General features: G+C 36.5%; 1 protein-coding gene across 2 annotated transcripts in view; it reads right to left on the reverse strand.

The window, feature by feature from the left end:
• Window positions 1-6360: 6360 nt before the first annotated feature.
• The window catches only part of GPC6 (glypican 6), a 1287247-nt gene continuing 1272724 nt past the window's right edge, over window positions 6361-20883 (reverse strand). For both annotated transcript variants that reach the window (XM_072622120.1, XM_072622121.1), the window contains exon 9: window positions 6361-19563. In XM_072622120.1, the coding sequence (XP_072478221.1) occupies window positions 19361-19563 (203 nt within the window). In that variant the 3' untranslated portion in view covers window positions 6361-19360. The remainder of the gene's footprint in view (window positions 19564-20883) is intronic.

Here is a 20883-nt window from a genome sequence, read left to right on the forward strand (position 1 = left end):
ACTCTAGCATTTTATTTGACTGTCCCATGTCTAGAATGTTCTCTCCCCTCATCTCTGCCTTAGGACTTCCCTGGTTTCCTTTAAGCTCCATCTAAAATCTATTTTTTACAGAAAAACCTTTCTAGCTTCTCTTAATCTTAGTGTCTTCCCTTTCTTAATAATTTTCTATTTATTTATCCAATCCAGATGACTCAGGAGGACAAAGTAAGGCTGGTGACCTTGCACAGCCCTCACTCACTCAAAACAAAGTGAAGTGCAAGTCATGTCATCATTTCTCTGAGGTCATGGTCTTCTTCGAAAATGAAGGACAAACCCACAGCCTATTTCCCCTGTCTATAGCTGGTTTGTATGTATTTGTTTGAATGTTGTCTTTCCCGTGAGATTCTGAGCTCCTTGGGAGCAGGGACTGTCTTTTGCCTCTTTCTGTGTCCCTAGCACCAAACACATAGTAGGTATTTCATAAATGTTTGTTGATTGACTGACTGGTTTGCTGTAACTATACTATGTTTCATAGCAGGGGGTCCTTAACCTTTTTTTTTTTATCATGAACCCCTTTGTTAGTCTAGTGAAACTTATGGAGCCCTTCTCAGAATGATTTTTTTTTAATGTATGAAATAAAATAGATAGGATTACAAAGAAAATCAATTATGTTGAAATATAATCATCAGAACATATACATGTGTGTATATACATATACACATGTACATATGCATGTGTGTGTTGGACCCCAAATTAAGGACTTCTGCCTTAGAATTCAGAGTCAAAAATTCTATCTTTGAACAGACTTAGTGACATTTATAAATATATTGTTTTTCTAGGAAGCCACTTATGAGCTAATGACTATCTGTGGGAAGGCATGAGCCCCTGGACTTGGGGAATTTAAGATAAATGTTTCACAGATTCTAGCCAAGGCCACCAAACCAGCCCCCCATCTCTATGTGTATAGGCCCAATCAATCTGTCAGTCATAGGGACACTCAGATTCTTTTCCTACCTCATTTTTCTTCCTCTATCCCCTCAATCAATTATAATGCTCAAAAATCCCAAAGCATATGTCTGTTAGTAAAAGTAACAAATAACAGTTGATGTGATGATAATACTTTCCTAACATCTCATTCCCATTCATATTGGTCAGTTTTTCCTTAAAAGGCAGTAAAATGGCCTTGAAATTTAATTGACTCAAAGAACTAAAGGGTCAGGGTGTTGGCATTACATAATGGTTGTCTGAGTTAAAAACTAGGAACAGCAGGGAGTTATGAGCACTCTCTGATGCTTGGCTGGTGGGACCCAAATGGCAACTCAAAGGCAAAGAGACTTCAATGAGCAGGATCAATTTGTGGTATATATTCTTGTTGATAAATTTCTCTTGTTATGGCTAAATAAATCTCCTTTAGTTAACTTTTGAATGGCCTTACCGGAGTCTCATTTCATTCCAGTACCTAAACTAAACTGCTAGGGGTCTGACTTGAGCCAGTCCCAGATCAGGCTACCTTGTCTACCTTTAGAGAAAAGGAAATCTAGTTAAATATTACTGAAACATTAGAAAAGGGACCTTTACTATTAAAAAAGTAAAGACTTGAAAGCCATTCCTATTAGAAAATTTGTAGCATCACCCATTGACAGTTCATCTGAGACCTCAGTAAATTATAAAGAATATCATTTAATAAATCACATTAAGATTTATTAAACATCCAAGGGGCAGAGTAGATAGAATGTTGGACTTGGAATCTGGAAAATCTAAGTCTATGGCAGATGATGCAGCATTGAAAGACTGATCTTTTAAAAATATCGTTTTCATCATATCAAGTACCTACAATGGCCCCCTATAGCTTGTTACAGTAAGTCCCCAAACCTTCTGATATTTACAACCACCAACAATTTTGTTCCATTTAACATATTCATTCTATCTCCTTTTCCTTTCTGACATATACCCTTCTCACCATTCAGACAGTACTTTTTATCGTCTTCCATAAATGCTTATTCTTGTCTCAGTGTCTTTGTTTATGCTGACTTCCTTACCTGGAATTACCTTCAGCATGAATCATATCCCACTGCATCTGAAACACACTCATTCTTACAATCTAGTTTGAGTCTCCTTTTCCACAAATAGCCTTCTCTGAATACACAAGCTCACACTGATTTTCTATAAAGTCCTAGGGTATTTTTGGTCAGTGCTGTAGCACTTGGCACTTGATTTAATTTGAATGCACAGGGTTTAGTGTATAATCAAATAATATCTACAGTAAAGTTAATCCAATATACCTAACGATGTGCATAATCATTATTTGCTACATGATAATTAGTCATGAATGGTAAGGAAGATGAGAAAACCTGATGACAAATGAATTTTTTTCATGATTTTGCCCAGAAACAGTTCTGATGAGAGCCTTGACACTTTGACCCTTGATTCTGGATCCTAAGAGACAACGTGGAGATTCCTGTAAGAGTAAAAGGAACAGGGATTCATATATATATATGTAAAATCTCCTTGTCCTCGGGTCTGTTGGATGAAGTTGTGTAGTATGGTTTAAATGAAGGGATCTCTGCTCCAAAACAGCTCCTTCCAATTGCTTGACATTTTATTAGTTAAGGAGATGCAGTGTTATGCAGTGACAAGGGCATGATGGTTGGGAGACATATTTGAATTCCAAATCAGCTACTTACTTACATATGTAGCCTTGCTCAAGTAAGCTTATATCTCTGACTCTCATTATTCCAATCTCTAAAATGAGGGAGTTGAATTAAATGTTTCTTATGGTCCCATCTAGCTTGAAGTACAGTGGCCCATTGGGTTAATAAGAGCTCCCTAACCCGCATTAGGGTGGGAAGCCAAGGTTTGGTATCACAGCAAAATCAATCAAAATCAGTAGGAAAATAGCTGTTACCAGGCACTGGGATGAACTAATTATTGCAATTGTACTCAGCATTTAGCTCATTGTTCTTCTAGGAAGCAAATGACTCTTTGTGGGGAGAAATGAGCCCCTGAACTCTGGGAAGTTCAAAATAAATGTTTCATAGATTCTAGTCAAGGTCATGGAAGCAGCCCCCTATCTCTATGCTTACAGGCTGAATAAATCTGCAAAGTCAGTCATGGAGAAAGTCAGACTTTCTTCCTGTTTCATTTTCTTCTTCCACTCCCTTAACAATTCCAATGCTTACGAGTCCCAAAGTGTTTATCTGGGAGTAGATATACAGGTAACCAAAATGAGAATCAAAGATGATCATGGAGTCAGAGATCTAGAATTGGAAGAGTTATCGATGGTCATCTAATCTAAATTCCTCATCTTGCATGTTATAGGGATAGTATGAGTAAATATCCCAACCCCTTCATGTAGTGTTTGTTACATAGTTCTTAGTGCCTGACAAAAGAAAGTACATGAGGAAATCTGTGCAGATGTTTTTTTTGACATTGGCTTCAAAATGGAATTTATCACTTGGCAGCTTAGTTAAGAGGCATTGTATATTGAAAGGGAAGTGTCTTAACTTTGATTTTGTGGACTGGATCATTCTAAAGGGCAAGAAAAAGGAAGATTTATTATGTTAAATTTTGATCTGAATAACAGAAAAATAACAAGGTCCTGGTAGTATAATAATAAAATATCACTAATTTTGATGCGTGATGACAAAGGAATGTTAGATGTTAAAGTGATAAAATTTGGATTATACCTTTATTTTTTTTGTAAATGATACATTCCTAGTTAGTGCTATCCTCACATAAGAATCACCGAAGTCTTCTGTATTAATAGTAATGGATAAATTCTCATTCTTAGTCTGACATGGCAGAAGATCTTTCAGTTTGCAGAGATGAGATCAGGAGAAAAATCTCATTTTTTTCCTTTGCCATATAAAAACTCCCAAACACACTTAATTTTCTTCAGTTAACACTACCCCATTTACTGGCATCACTCAGCATCAATCTTCCAGTGATAAGTGAAATAAGGATCAAATAAGACAATAAGAATAGAAATTATTAACTCTGGAAATCATGACAGATGAATGTTTTATACTTTACACTGGGTTTCCTTTTAATGTCTAACACTGGTTAGATTCAACTATCTCTCCATTTCAATTTTTTTTCTAGGGTTCAGATAATGGCTAATGACAAACCCTGAAGAATATTAGCCATTATGATGGTGAGACATTAAGGAAAAGTGCAGATGATGAATCCGTCCATGACTGCATAGTTGTTTTGAGCCTTATTTGATACTTTGTAATGAAACCAAAGCATGTTATGTGGGAAAGTTGATGAAATTCAGAAGCTTTGCAAGTGACTTATTTTTATATTTATCTATCCAAACCTTATAAGACTCTCTCTGTAGGGCTGTGTGGTATAATCAATTTAAAATAAAAATGTAAAATTGATTTCAGAATGACAGTCAAATCCGCAATGCCGGATAATCAATGGATAATAATTTCTGGCCTCCTTGCATCGTAGCCCATCTTTTTTGGCTCACTTGAACATTCTGTCAAGCTTATTTTCCCTTTTTGACACTTTCGCCACATTGCCTTATTGTTCAATTGCCTTCTCTCATTTTCTGTTCCTCATCTTTAAGGTTACTAATAAGCACACTTCCTATTTAATATTTTATCCTACTGCATTCAATAAGCTACTGAAAATTCTGCCTCCACAATCCATGCATGTGCTCTTTTAAAAAATACTGACCCTACTTCAATCCTCTTGTTCAGATACATTTTCTACTTCATCTGCCAAAGTACATTTTCTTTCTTCTAGTTTTTCCCCCTAAATCACATATCTTTTCTGAAACCTGCTAATGTCCATCTTTCCTAAAGATAGCTTATATATTGTGCAGAACTTAAACTGATATGAATAGCTTTGAGCCTTGACTTCAGGACAAGTAATAAAATTGAATTCAAATGAAAACGTTTTCTCCCTCTCTTAACCCTCCCTGCCTCTCTCCCCACCTCTCTCTGTCTCTCTCTTTCCCATTCTTCTTTCTCCCTTCCTCCCTTTCTTCTTTCTTTCCTTCCTAAAAAAATTTTTTTTCTAGTGCCTTTCAAGTGATTTCCTCCAATTATCTGGTTCTGCTGGATAAATACTGTATCTTTCTTTTGTGTAGCCTACATGCAGTCAAAATTTTAGCTGTATCTCACCATCCAAATATTCATTCTTCACAGGATGCCAGGCTTATATTTTTAAAAATGATCTCTCCTTAGTTAGGATAGTCAATGACCATTAGCAGAAGCTGAATATGGGTTTCAAAAAGTATAGCCTTTTAGGAAGATCATTGAGACAATCCTTTTATCACAATGATCAAGCACAGTGCCTGACATATAGAGTAGGTACATAGTAAATGCTTGTTGAAATAAATCAAATCAAGATAAGAATATGATTCCTTTTATTTCATAAAGGGATCTAAAACCAGCCTGTGAAAATCTCAGGCCAGCAGAAAGCTAGAAGAATGGTCACAAAGAATCAATGTGATTAATGCGGCAATGAATCTGAGAGTTAGAAGGCACCTCAACAGATATATAATCCAATCCATTCTTGAAAGGAAATCTCTGATATGATACACCCAAGTGATTGTCCAGCCTCAGACTGAATACCTCCACATAGGAGCCATTCCAGGAAATGCTACAGTTGGGCTCAAGGATCTTAAGGACTGAAGAGCCAACTAAGTAACACAGGGGAGGAAGTGTGAGTCAGAGGATATAGAATCGGAGGGCTAAGGTCATACTTGATGTATGACTGAGCTTTAACTGCCTCAGTCATTGGATACTGATCCTGCCTACCTCAAAAGGTCATTGTAATGACAATGCCATAAAAATTGGAGCAATAACTCTTATTCTTATCAATTCTCCAGCCATGGATCACAGAATCAGCTTGCTCCAAGAAGAGAAGTCTGTTTTTGTCCAAATCAGTATAGTTGGTTATTGAACTCTAATGATGAGCAAAATGCAAGGATAAAGTATTGAATTGAGGCCTGGGGAAATCTGGGTTCACCTCCTTCTGGTACTTACTATCTTTTAACCATGGTTCTATCTTTTAACCTCTTAAAACTTTAGTTTTTTCATTTATAAAATGAGAAATAATGATACCCATGATATTACCCACCTCTGTTTATTGTGAAAATCCAATTAGATAATGTACATTAAGTCCAATGTAAAGGTCAGTTATTATAATCATACTTTCAGGAGATACCTAGAAATGATTGTTGAATTGAATTGATTTTAGAGAAAATATAGGAGAAACTGGGTGAAAGAATCTTCCTTACCAATGAGTATATTTGGCTTACTTTGATGCCACCCCTAGTAGAGGCTAGGCCCATTTGAAGAACTGAAGGAGTACCAGAGAAGAGACCATTTTGAAAGAACTGAGGATAAACCACAAGGACACAAAATATGTACTTAATCATGGTATTTATTGTTGTTCATCAGAGGGTTCCAAATCCTTTTTTTTCAAACCACTGGAATACTTTCCCTTCATGGAGTACAAATCAAATGAAGATGAAAGGATAAAAATTAGGTGAGTTGGTGACATGATTAGAATGTTCTAACATGGTTCTTCAAAGAACAAATTGGATGGTTTGTATGGCAGAGCAGATATAGCTTATTTATAATGATGGAGCTATCCAACACAACTCGTATTATTAAGTCATCACACTGTAAAAAAGTAACTAGGACAAATAAGGCATGTTAAAGTCTTCATCACTGAGGTGTCAAGTGTCTCCATACAGTACTGAATAACATAGCCACAGGACCAAGCAATGCCCCTTACTCCAGTCATCTTTATTGGCTAAACAACTACTGTCTGGGGGTGGGGTGGGGAAAGTAGGGCTAGAAAAGCGCTTGTAGTAACATTATTAGTTCCAATAAGTGGCGAGCTCCAGTGATTTGTTAGCAAAGTTTTTAAGAAAAGTGTATTAATTTTTTAATAGCCAGAGTAGGTTGCCTAGACCACCATTAGAAGGCAGATTTCAGGATTAAATGTTACTCATACTGCTATGCGCAGTAGGTGGAGATGATCTTGGGGTTTACCCAAACTTTTGACTTATTCACTGGCACACTAGTCAAAACAAAAAAATGTAGTATAACCTGACCACTTCCCTCTCACTGTCCCCAGATGATGATGGGGGATGGGAATAGGGAAAGTAACAGCTTTTGTCACATTAGTTTCCAGAACAAGACATCCCTTCCAACTGGGCCTTTGCCTATTTGGAAGGTCCTACTTAGAAATATGAAAAGACTTCTTGTAACAGCAATAAGGCACATTTGGCGGAGAATCAGATACCTAAGGATTTAGAGGTATTTAAATGTGTATTCAGCTTTTTAATGCTTTAGATGTATGATATCTCAGCATTACACCCCCCCCCCCCTCCGCCATATCTTATTGCTTAATTAAGAAAAGTCCCAGGATTTCTCCTTACCACTTTCAGGCATGTTGGGGGAAAACTATTTCAACAGATGCTAAAAAGTCTTTCCAAAGATTTTTTGATAAGGAGAATTTTTTTTCTTATAGAGTCCCCAAAGTATTTTTGTATCCTTTTGGCAGAGTTGAGAATAATTTAGTTACATGGGGTTTTAATAAAACCAAAGCACTCTGAAAATGAACTCCCAGGTAATTACTAATTTAGCTTCAAAGAATTTCTGCAAATTAAAAGTTTTCTTGTCCTTGATGACCCACATCAGCTAAATCAGTGTAACCTAACTGAAATATTTTTTTATCTAACACCATTGTTAATGGAAAGCTCATATTCACCAATATATGTATCATATAAGAGGATGAAAAAGAACCAAATATCTGGTAAATGTGGATCAAATTTGATCCAATTTGGATTTGCAACAAAAGGCAGGCAGAATAATACAATTTGGGTTTGGGGACATGCTAATTATTGTCCTCTCCATTTATTTACATATCTTCAATCTGATTGCAAGTCTCCTATGTGTTTTAAGCACTTATGGGACATCTAGTTAGGCAACCTCGGAAAGTACGACTTTTCAAATTTTACCTCCAAAGTCTTTGAGGACCTCCTTTGTCTAATAACCCAATATCACATCTGGCCTGATAGCCCCAGCTGTCAATTGCAATTCTTTTAATGGCATCTATGCAGTCCTTTTGGAAGAGGAAGAATCACCAGCATGAGTCTGTGTTAGCACAACGTCATTAGTTCTCTCTGCCTTCAATATTTGTGGAGAAAAGCAGGCTCAGCTAGAAACTCATAACAAATGTAAAGCAAATACAAAACATCCCTGCAGTCAGACTCCATTTCCTGATGGATGGGAGCACGGCCTTTCATGGTCTAGCTGCTTTGTGATTTCTAAACACTGTCTGTAAAGTATTTGGCATGAAATATCATGAGCAAAACTAGTATGAAAAGCATAGCAGCAAAAGCAAGTCTTATAGAAACGAATGGTATTTACATTAATGATCGTGGCTTCTGGAGCTGCCATATTCCATACTGGGTTAATAATGACTTGAAGATAAATGAAGAGGTAAATGGGCAGCAGGCCCAACTGAGAGCATTCAGGAAATGTTAAGCACAATCTTCCTATTGTCATTGGGAAATCAGGCTGCTTTTCCAGCCCCCCTCCCCCCACCAACTTTATCCCAGCTCTTCCCCTCCATTCAAACTTTCTGAAGCTGTACTAGCTAAGAAAAGAATTATGATTAAAAAAAACTCAGTAGCTGGAGAGGGGATTTATAGTAGAGATCGAGATAATAGAATTTAGGCTCTCATATACTGGATAATAGATAGGGAGAGTATGATTATAAAGCAGTCAAGGGATCGGATGATATCATAAATAGTCAGAGCAAAGCTCGGATGGTTTATGTTTGGATATGATCAAGGTTTCAGAATTGAACAAGGGTTTTGGTAATCAATATTTTGCCCTGTTAGATTTTTTAGAGCATGTGGAGTTGGGAAAAAATGATCTCATTTGATCAATTGTCCTAGCATGAACATAGAACTATACATAGATTTGAGAAGCTACATGAGCATTTTTCCCCTTGAGTTAGTCACTTTTTAAAGTCACGGTGAAGCCAATGCATATATGAAAACAGATGGTCACTAGGTGTTTTTACGTATTTTGTTCACAGTATACCAAACATTTTATTATTTCCAAGAAAAAAGTGACCTTACTCCTCTCTCATTTCATGCTGAAGAACTTCTCTGAATACTCTCTAACATAGTGCCGTACACGTAGGAAGCACTTGATAACTACTTCTTAGGTTGAATTGAATTTATAGCATCCAGAGTACTGCATTTTTTTCTAGCAACGTATTCTAGCCCTGTTTATTCAGTCATTTCTAGATTAAAACAACCCCACCCTTTTTCAGGAGGAACAGGCATCATAGTAACTGAAGAGTCTATTGGATTTTCTGATGAACTGAAAGTCTTGGCGTTGTGACCTTCATGTCCTCAGCAGCCTGAATATCACTCTCCCACCCCCTCCCTACCTCCTTGGCATCTCTTGGGGTCTAATAAGAACTACCTTTTACTTCAAGCCTTGACATCTTTGGATTAGTTGAGTCCAGCTATGCTAGGAAAGGGTCATATAAGATCCTTATTACAGTATCAGAAAGTAAGAAACATGAGGTTTTCTTACAGAACTGGACCATCTTGTTCCAAAGCCAAAATGGAGAAGGTCATAGCTATTAAAGGACGCTGAGATAGGCAAGGTGAAGAAGACATAATTAAATGAATCTGAAGCACATCTATTCAGTGGCAGCAGAAGAAATAAATTTAGCAATTAACTGTTTAAGGTATGGTACTTATCACGTATGCGCCTGTCCATTGGGACAGCCTAGCAAAATTACAAAAGGAGGGTACTAGAATAAAAATGAGTAGTTGATACATTTGAACAGAGTACTGATGTATAAAGCAAGAAATTTGTGGCTTAGAATTATACACTTAACAAGGTCAGAGTTGTCTCTCAAGTTTCTGATTCCTCTTGTTCCTTGAATTACAGTAGGTAGGCAGAGAAGAGTTAAAGAGGCATGCTTGTTACAGAGTGCATGGCACAGGGCTGGGTATAAGTGGGCATATAGAATAATTATAGCTGGAACTCGTCTGCCCCCTTATGTAAGGTAGCAAATACATTTATTTGGGTGCAAACTGATTGTGGAAACAGTTGGAGTTTACTCTTGGTCAATGAAGAGCTTTGAAACTTTTAGCCTTTTTATTACCAATGTTAGCAATTATTACATTTCTAGAAGGATGATGGAACAATAACTCTGCGTGAGATAATACTCCAAAAATTGTGTCATTTCCTACAAAGTTGGTAGTAATGGTTGGTGGAGTGTGTGGCTTCTGGAATTTCATCGATGTTTTATTGAACAAGTTCTCAAGGACTTTTATGGTGTGTAGGGATTTTGAAAAACCTGGCTCTTTGATTTAGAGGTCAGAGAGAAAGAAGGCTAAGAAATACATCTTTTGCTGGCATAGGAGTAGAAGGAGGTGTTATCTATTTTTAATTATTTAAGCCCTAATGTTACAATCAAAGAACTTCAAAACTGTGTCTATATAGCATAAAGTGAAATGCATTGGCTACTTCATTGGCAGTAGTCTTCTACTGACTGATCTGTCTACACAAATCATTGAACAAAATAACTGGCCAGTCTCAAAAATGGACTCAGTACGCATACACATAAGGATGAATTGTTGTCGCATTCTTCTAGTTTACCAAGCTCAAAAGTTTTTCATAACATTTGAAAACTCTCATGCAATTCAGAAATATATTAAAGTGTGTGTAACCAATGTTGTATAGTGAAAGCAAGGGGAGTCACAACATCTGGGTTCTAATGCTATTTCTGCCCCTAACTAGCTGTGTCATCTTGGGCACATCACTTAAACTCCTTTGGATCTCAATTTCTTCATATGTAAAATATGTGAGAATTTATTCTATTTCTGTCTAAGTTTTCATTGATTGCTGTTGTACTATGCTAAATATAAATAGGACTTTTTTTTGCCTATGAATTTCAAGAATTTTCCAATGTGAGAATGCAATGCCAAAAAACAAATATGAATCTTATAATAATGCTTAACTTAACCTTATTCTCAGTGAAATTCCCCATGACATGAAACAATGTCCCAGAGAAAAGTATGGAGAATCTGAAAGGGGCATGTGAGAGAATATGTGTATATGTGTGTATTTGGGGGTGTGAAGAGGTCGTCTTAATTCCTTTTTTTGGGATTGAATGTTGCTAAATCCACAGATTTAGAATCTTTATAATTAATATCAGCTACTTATTTTGAAACTTCATTTTCTACTTTTGCAAAGAAAAAAATCATGCTTTTTAGAGGTTAATGTATCACTATCCATAAATTTTGACATACTAACTAGAATAAATGAAGTAGTGAGATAAGAATGCTGGCTAATAGCCAGTGGCTAGATTTTTTGCATCAGCAAAAATAGCCTTCTGTTGCTAATTGATACGAAATGATTTGTACAAATAAAGAAAATAATTCTGTGTTATTAAAAATTTTAACAAAGCTGTTTAGATGTAACTCCTTTGGCTTAATATAATTTGGGCACTTCTAATTTTTCACACTTGTGGAAAAACAATGTTCCCCTCAGTGTGTGTAATTAAGTGACAGAGATCTGTGTTCAAGTTCAGCTTCTGATAGATGCTGTCTGTGTGACCCTGGGCAAATCACACAGTTAACTTCTCAGTGCCTCAGGCAATTCTTTAAGACTGTAAGTTGCTGAACACTTGTCAAATTGTATTCGAAGAGGGAATTTCTTCATCTAGAATGAAAAGGTACCCCAGTGAAATTATGAGACCAGATGAAAAAAAAAAAACAAACAAAAAAACCAAACAACAGACCAGAAGGTAAATCAAATGACTTTCAGATTATCAACCTACCATCAGAGACATAAGGGAATTCATCCCTACAGAGTTTCTTTAGTTGTAGCTTTTAGTCTGATGCTTTTATAGCTCAGAACTAGGATGCTGAGAGATTGGTTTATGCCAAAGTCTCTATGGCTTTGGGGGCCACTTTAAAGAGACAAGAGGTTTAAATGGCACTTGTAGTTTCTTCTGTAGCAAAGAAAAGTGAATAGAAATTTTGCTTGTATCCTTTTTTGTGAATTTATTGAGGACAATTTTTTTTCAAGAGGACTGTCTTTGCCACCAAGGATCTTGACTTCTTGGTTGCTTTAGCATGGTTGCGTAGTCACTTGTGTGTGGTGAAATTCAGCGATAGATGTGGTGAGGCTTAAATCAATCAATCAACAAGCATTTATTAAGTGCCAACTCTGCGCTAAGCTCTGTGCAGTACAAAGACATTTTTGGAGTAGGTGAGCCTAGCTATGCTAAGAAAGTTGCCACAGGGCCAACAATATCAGGAAGTAAGAAACATGGAGTTTTCTCATGGGATTGGACCAGTTAGCCTCAAAGCCAAAATGGAGCTTGGGTAAGTCAGTTAATTTATCTGGACCTTAGTTTCTTCTTCTGTAAAAAAAAAGAGAGTTGGACCACATAGTTTCCAAGTGCCTTTCCATCTGTAAGTCTATGAACCAGGAACTAAACTATCCACACCTTGATCTTTATTTTAATTTGGATTTTTATTTAAATTTATATTTAAACTAATAATAATAATACATTTAATTTAATTTTAATCTTGAAGCTGTTTCTTTGTATGACTGGATCCATTTTATGTTAGTCATTGCCGTAAGAAAAATGATAGCCAGACTAGTCCTTTGGGTGCACTGGCTAGTGGTTGAAGAGGCTTTATCTAACATTTTTGCCTTTTAAATGAATTACAGACATAGCCTACGGAAGAGAATGTGGTCATGAAGAGTTGAGTGGAAAGGGAGTGATCTTTCCTGAGTTAAAAAAAAACCAAACCAAAACTCTCCTCCATGCCTTTAATTTAATAACAACAAACTCCATGAAATTAAAGAAAACTCAATAATTCTCATTTCAAATGAGAAGACAAATCTATCATGTTACAGGATGGTTTAGTGGGAAGAGCAATGGAGCATACTGGATTTGTAATTAGAGAAGCTGGGTTCAAATGCCAGATTCTTGGGCAATATTTCACTCCTTTAGATCTTATTTCCCTTATCTATAAAACTGATTGGAGACAGGTTAGACCAGATGACCTCTAAAGTCCTATTACCTCCGAATTCTATGACCTACGAATGCAATTTGAGATGACTTTCTCAGCAATCCCACGTGAATAGCCCATTAGTAACATTCTGTATCAATGATTCAGGTTTCCAAATTCCTCCTCATAAAGATTACATAAAATTGGCTCAGTGACCTAACTTCCTGTTGGTTCCCGGCTGCTGGAAAATCAAAGCAAGGCACTTCACTGACTTAGGGGCTACATAGATTCAGATACTCATGGCTACTAGGACATCATATCCAATTATACAAATCTTTCATTTTCAAGTGCTTTACAGACATCAACCAATTAAGTGGCATTTCAAGCTCTAGACGCAATTTTCCTGGGCATCCTTGTTTTAAGCAATACAGCCAAACTGCTGGAGTCTGTTCCTTCATTCATCACTGATTTCCTAAAGACCAGACTTGAAGGAAAATGAAAATCTAACCCTTTGGTACCTCAGCTGCTTCCCCACCTTGTTCAGTTTCTTCCAAAGGGTAACTGGAGTTCAAAGTTATTTGGGTTCTCTATGTGTTAAAGGAGTAAGAGGAAATGTGTAAAAGCCTGCAATTTTTGCTAGGTTCTGGCTTAATTCCTCTTCCAAAACATGGAATGGGTTGTTATAAAGGCATAGGGTGGCAGAACCAGGTAAGTGACTGAATACATAACCCATGACTTTTATCTAGAGATATTGATACTCATGAAAGGAATTTCCTTTACTATTTCTGTTGTTTTTCTATAGGTGACATGTGATATCCTCCTCAATACAAGAGTCTCCTTGCTTTTTTCCTTTATATGCCTCAGCTCCTCGTATAGTCTCCTTCCTAGAGTAGATCTTCAATAAATGCTTGTTGGATTGTGCTAGATTTCCAAGAAGTTGAGTCTGAATCTCATTTCTACTTCCCCTTAATCTGGGACATTTGTGGGCACCCTCATGCTCTGTCATGTTTCAACATGGGCCAAAGAAGGTAAGGAGAGCTGTAACATTAGAAATGTAAAGGCAGAGCCTATCTAGGTTTCTGTGGTGTCTACCAATTGCGCATTGTCCATGTGATGAGAGCTCTTCAATAGAAATGACGATTGAATGGAAATTTGTTTTCCCTTAGTAAATCGTTGCATTGGAGTGGAATGCTTGATACTGTGTTTTGATACCCCTTTCCCTTCTGTACGTTTATCACTCATTGTCTGATTAACATCAATCTGGAAACAGTGTCAAAGCAGAGGACTTTCACTGTGTGAGTGTGTGCTATGTTGTGTTACTCCCTTTTAATCCTTCAGAAAAATCAAAGTGCTTATTTAGTTTTATGGTTTTTAAAATTGGGAGTTACTGGGAATAACTACCACATGGATCATTTTTCCTTCCTGGGCAATTAGTTTCCTTTCCCTGAAAGAAGTTTGTATCCTGATTTCTCAGTTGGAGTTATTTTAAAGTTGTCTTAATTTATTTTTCAATGATTATCTTTCTGGATAAACCAAAGAGATTAATGTTGTGAGTTTAAATTACAGGGTTGCTTGCAGGTAAATGCTATACTTTGGGGGGCTTTTATAATTTTTTGCTAAAACATTTTTGAAATGGTGCTATATTTTCAGTAAAGAAATCGTTGTTAACTGTGTTAAAGAGTGGATTATTTGAAATTGATTGCTTGTGATCTATTTAAGAGGTCATTTAAACCCGCCTATGAGCATGGTCATATCATTTTAGAGATCTAAGAATCAATGCTGTTTTCTTATTTTGGAAAATTTTTGCCCATCACTCACTGCTCCTCCCACCTGCATGTTATTTTCCCATTTCTGACCTCCCTAAAATAATATTGGCATTTTTTCTCAGGGCTCTACATTTTATCTGGAAGAAGAAAAGAATTCAGAAGTAAGAGAGAAAGAATTTTCCATTTCATTGTTTAACATCTGGAGAGGCTAAGGATTCTAGGGGTAAAGATAAAAGTTTCCAAAACTAAATGCATTCAAATTGTCACAGTAGTGGGATAATCGATTGCCCCATTTGTTTATGCTTCTAAAGGCCCTTAATCTTAAACCATGAAGGTAATTAAGGAAAATACATAAAGGGTACTGGAAACAACTATTAGATGATTTTTTTTTTTTACAGTTTTCATACAGGCTGAATGGCAACTTTCTATCCAAATTAGAAATGCAAAATGTTAACCCTCATAGTAATTGACAATCACACAAAAAGTTAGGAGAGGACCTGTGTACATACACATAATGCATATATTTTATGTATACACACACTGAAGCCTCACTATAATGCCATTTGTGGGGACCATGCCATTAAAATACATTGTTACAAGGTCCTTTCAGTACTTCTAGTAAGAAACATCCCCTCTTCTTCCCACCTTGGACAAGGTCAAAGATGGCACTGTTAGACTGAATTGCGTGCTATAGCATGCCATGTTATATAGCAAGGCTCCAATGTCCATACAACTTTATATCACATATATATGTCTCAGTCTAAAGCTGAACACTGACTAATATCTATAACAGGGAAGAACAATTAGCAAATGAATGGAGTATTAGTTATGCTTTTCTTGCCAAAGGAAAAAGCATTTGTTTAAGTAAGAGGAAAATTTGGATGAACTGTTACTAATTTCTATTTTATAACCAGAAATCAAGCTAAGCTACCCTCTTACTTTTTTAAAAAGAGCAATAAATGATTAATTTTGAAAATGTTAATGTAAACAGATTCACAATTCAAAAATTAGCTAATTGTTCTTCCTCATTATGGACCTTAGCTAATGTTTAGTCTGCAGCCAAGATATAGCTGCTTGTAGTGGGTAAAGATCAAATGTGGGCCAATGTTCACAATAGGAAATGTCAATTAAAAATCATTAATTAGGGTTATTTTAACATTGCCATCATCAAAATAAATCACATTTTTTGTTCAGATGAAGGATTTTTGTTTTCATTACACTTGTTAGTTTGTCAATGAATGATCGATAGTGTCTGAATGTTCACAAATACATTAGAACTTCACATCCCTTGTATTTCAAAGCAGGCTTTACTGATCCTGTATTCAAAGTATAGAATATTAAGTAAAAGAACAAACCATTACCCTTCAAAACAGAATCATAAACAGAATTCTAATTTATGAATTTGCTAACTGTTCCTCTCTGCTAAAGACAAAGCTCCATGTAGTCTTTAGCTAGTACATAGACATAGTTTAATATACACCTATTATATATGTATATTACTGTTAGAAAAATACATATTATAACTAAAGAACATGTAAAATAGAGGCACTTTAAATAATCTAAATGTTTGCATTTATGAGCACCACTCATTATTTCCTAGTTCCAGATTTCAGTGAGCCCAGTGGAACTGATTCTTCCCTATTTAGAACAGAGGTTATGAAGTGACGACAAATGGACAACATTTAGGGAACATCAGATTGACAAATTATGGAAAATCGTGGAGTTTCTTCCTGTACTCCACTATATTATACTACTTTCTGAAACTAGAGAACTCAAGTTATAGACAGACTTTCCAAAGATTTCCTAAAAAAGGGGCAGCAATCTAGATTAAACCAATGTCATGCCAACAGTGGAATAAATGCCTCACTGCTCAAATGAACACGAAAAATCATACGACATAAGAGGATGGCTGGGAGAAGTCAAGAAGTACGACTTGACTGATGTTGTGACCATGTCTACCCAAGGTGATCTGTATTATGTTATGGTGACCTGATCATTCCAACTCTTTACTCTTGATTTACTGTTGCTAAATAATGTCATCACCAGATGTGAATGGATCAGGTTTTAAAATATACATATATTCATATACATATGCATGTATATGTATATATATATCTACACACACATACATATAAATATATAACCTTTGTATTGGGAAAAAATGAGGAAAAAGGCATCTCCTTGATACACTTCATAGAAGGAAAAGGAGGAAATCCTGTAAAAGAAAAGAATTTGAGTTCAGAGCTGCCTAAACCAGCTCTCACTCAAATATTCTGATAACGCAGGTGGTGTCATTTTCTTTATACCTTCATTATTGGAGAAACAAAATACTGATTTTTAAACAGAAAATGGAGTCAGTAATTTAAGGTATTGGTCACTGCAGAGAGCTCTCTGTATGCATAATTGGTGATACAAAGCCAAAGTTTGGCAGTTAGATGGATGATTTTTCCAAAAGTATGCAATAGGAAATTTGCGTTAGAGTTTTAGAAAAATTTCAGTTAGGAGGGTGGTAGACAGTCTCTTAAAAACCTATATTTCTTATTTCACTAGGCATAATATATCAATAGTAGCTTGTAAATACCTTAATTTTTTGTAAAAGTGCTTAAGCGTACATAATACTATTGTGCTGTGAGTATTCTACTTAAATGCGGTGACTAAATCGATAACTAATTATAATTTTGATGAGAAAATGAGATTGAAAATACCATTTACATGTCATTATTGTAAATTTTAATGTGACTGAAATACTTTATAGTCTCTGAATCTAACTTTACCAAATCCAGATTCATCACAAAAACCAAGGAACACTTGGAAAACCAATTATTTTTATGAAACTCCACCCCACCTCCAACTGTCCCTTGGATGTTTTTCTTTGTTTTTGTTTTTCTCATGTTTTCCTTTGAAGGGTTGCTAGCATCTGATTTTGACCTACATGATGTAACTGGTAGGCAAGGGCTTTGAACTCCCTTCCATCACCCCCAATTAAGGTAATAGGTAAATCACACCAGGAATTCTAGACCAAAGACCTTGTTCCTAAAAACAATAATTTTCAATGAATGACATTCTTTATGCACACATATGCCATCACCAGTCAAGTCCTGCAGTGCCCTGGATCTCCCCATATGCCCTGTCTGATCCGGAACACCCCAAAGTCAAATCACATTCATGCGAAAGAGGGTGTCCTCTGGTGAACTTTTAATAAAATGACAGTTAGATACATAAAAAGTTCTCTTTCTTGATTCTCAGTGCTCATAGGTCATTTAAAAAAATCACTTCTCTGAGCAGCACAAGACAAGAAGAGCTGGTTGACAAAACATTTTTGTTACAAAGGTGTGTCAACCCTGAGCTTGTAGTTAAGAAGTTAAAATCTGTGATTTATATATATAATATATATAAAAATAGATGATCATACTAAGACTAAAAAAGTGAAAGAAATCTCCATGTCAATACTATTACTGTTCTTTTTTTTTTTTTATCTTATCCGTTTGTTTTGTAATCGAATGCCCTTGTGATACAGAAACCAACTGACACAAAGGAAGTCATTATATATGAAAACTTGCATATGGATCTAATTGCTTAGCAGTCCATTGAAAGAACTGTCAACTTTGGGAGGGTAGTAAGCACAGGAGAAGAAAAAGTGAATGAATGTTGGATTGGTGGCAAAAGTGAAGAAATTCTATTACTGGAGATTATTTTTCAGTCCAAATCTTAGAGGGGAGATTAGTCATGGGTGGTGCAAAGGAGAGAAGACTCCTGTGCCAAGTGAATAACAAGCAAAAGACTAAATAGCTTAGGAAAAATGGTGCCACTATTGAAATGTATACTGGGCAGGTAAATGTGAGTCTTTAATGGCAAGTAATAGGAAATACTGAACCCTTTGTAGTGTTTGTATGCTACTAAAGATTATTTTCTAATTGTCAGTTTCAGTGCTTTCCAACCAATTAGTGTTGGTGGCCAAGAGTGCAAGACATTCACCACTGAGACGTACTGTATTTTCACTACTTTTTTTCTTAAAAAAATTCCAAACTCTTCCAATGACTATTATATAGACCTGAATTGCCACAAAGAGGTCCATGTTAGAAGACTGGCTATCAATAAAGAAATGATTTCGTTTAGGGCCTTTTTGTTTTTATCTTCCTTTGCCTGTTTTTTGAAAATGCAGCAGCATTGGGGTTTGGCCTAATTTTTGAAGAAAAATTATTTTCTTTCTATCTTGCTCTCCCCTACCACTCCCTCCCTGCCCTTATTTTGAAAGGAAATAAAAACCCCACAATGTGAGATCCCTTTACTTCTGCAGCATAGAAGCAAATGAAGGTAAGAAAGTCCCTTGATAAGAAAGATTTGAGTAAGAATTCACTCAAGAATAGACATGGTCTCCACAGATAGCTGAAGGAAATAGGAAGCGGTTCAGTCTGGCACCCGGTACTCTTTGGGAAAACAAAAAGGGAAGCAGATTGCAGTACTGCTCTCTTCTCATAGAAAACTGTAAGTATTGTGTCATGGTCCATTGTCCAATAGTGTAAGAAAAAGAAGAAGTTGGCTGTTCATATAGCTAAAACTCAGTTTATCTGACCAAAATCCAGGATTATCTCCACTGTCTCTGCAGTGAGAATACAATGAAGAGGAGAGACCACGTGAGGAGCGAGTGGCTGAGCTTGGCTACTGAGGAGTTCACTTCTCTCCTATCTGAATCGACAGGGGGAGCTTCCGTAGTGACGAAGTCAAACTCAGTCGGGCAGATGTCATCCATGCAGCCACTGCCACTGCCCGAGCCACTGGTTTCATCACCTGTTGCAAAGAGAAAGAAAAAATGTCAAGATGCCAAAACAGAGGAGGAAACAAAAGAGAACTTTCAAAACCAAAACCAAAACCAAAATGAAGTCCCTGAATCCTTTCCTCAGATTTGTGCACTGTTAACAAATATTTTCGTTTGCTCAACTATTTGTACATTATAAGGCTACTGAGGTGTAGCATTAACTGCTCTCCCAGGTTCTATGCCCCATGTGAGTGTCATAATACTACTGTGCATTATAATGGCTTACTGTGTGTGAATGTGTACGTGTGTACGTGTGTCACATTCCTACTCCAAATCATACAAACTAACTTTTATTTAATAAGTATTTGTTAAGTATTGACTATGAGGCAGCTGAAGGCATGAGCTCTGGGCCTGTCCTGGAGTCAGGAAGACCTAAGGTCACTTTTCACTGAGTTCACACTTCCTAGCTGTGCGATCCTGGACAAGTCGCTTCACCTCAGTTTCCTCATCTGTAAAATGGGATAAAAATAACATCTACCTTGCAAGGTGTTGTAAGGATCAAAGGACGTGATAACTGTAAAATGCTTAGCACAGTGCCTCACGTAGTGTTATAAATGTGAGCTATTATTAATATTATTATTACGTGTAAGGCAGTGTGCTCAGCGATGAGATAAAAAAATGAAACAATATCCTTCTTCCTCTTTTTTTCCTGTTTCTCCCTGTTCTCTTCCCATACGCTCTTTTTTTCTTTCCCCTTTCCCTGCTTCTCTGGCATATATTTACTTTTTGGCACAAAGCCCTTAGTATTGAAGAGGTTGCTGATCTCTGTTCAAATCTCTGTCCCTGAATCATAGACTCTGCGTAACCTACCAAGTTGGAATTGACTTTTTAAATTTATTTTTTAAGGCCATCTAATGCTGAATGGTTAGTAAGTGATTTTCATTGTCCTTAAGTCTAGGTAGGAAAGTGCCCTTTCTCTAGAATTCGGTGGCAATGGTGAGTATCTCTCCCCGTAGCCTACGGCACCAAGTTGAAGAGCACTCTTTGCTCCCCTACTCTGTAGTGGCATGAAGACAGGAGCTAGACCTTTGTACAGACAGAGGAAGTTGGACACAAGAGGAGATGTGGACCACTGGAAAAGAAAGAAGCTTGAAGCATCTGAATTGTGGTGACTAAAACCAATAAGAGAGAAAAGACTCATTGCAACACCTGTTCATGAATTTTGAGTAAATGACTTATAACTCCTACTTTTGTCCTTGGGAGAAGTGGGAATCTACATTCCTTCCTTCCTTCCTTCCTTCCTTCCTTCCTTCCTTCCTTCCTTCCTTCCTTCCTTCCTTCCTTCCTTCCTT

This window comes from Notamacropus eugenii, chromosome 6 (assembly GCF_028372415.1).
Source record: "Notamacropus eugenii isolate mMacEug1 chromosome 6, mMacEug1.pri_v2, whole genome shotgun sequence".
In the NCBI taxonomy this organism is placed as follows: Eukaryota; Metazoa; Chordata; class Mammalia; order Diprotodontia; family Macropodidae; genus Notamacropus; species Notamacropus eugenii.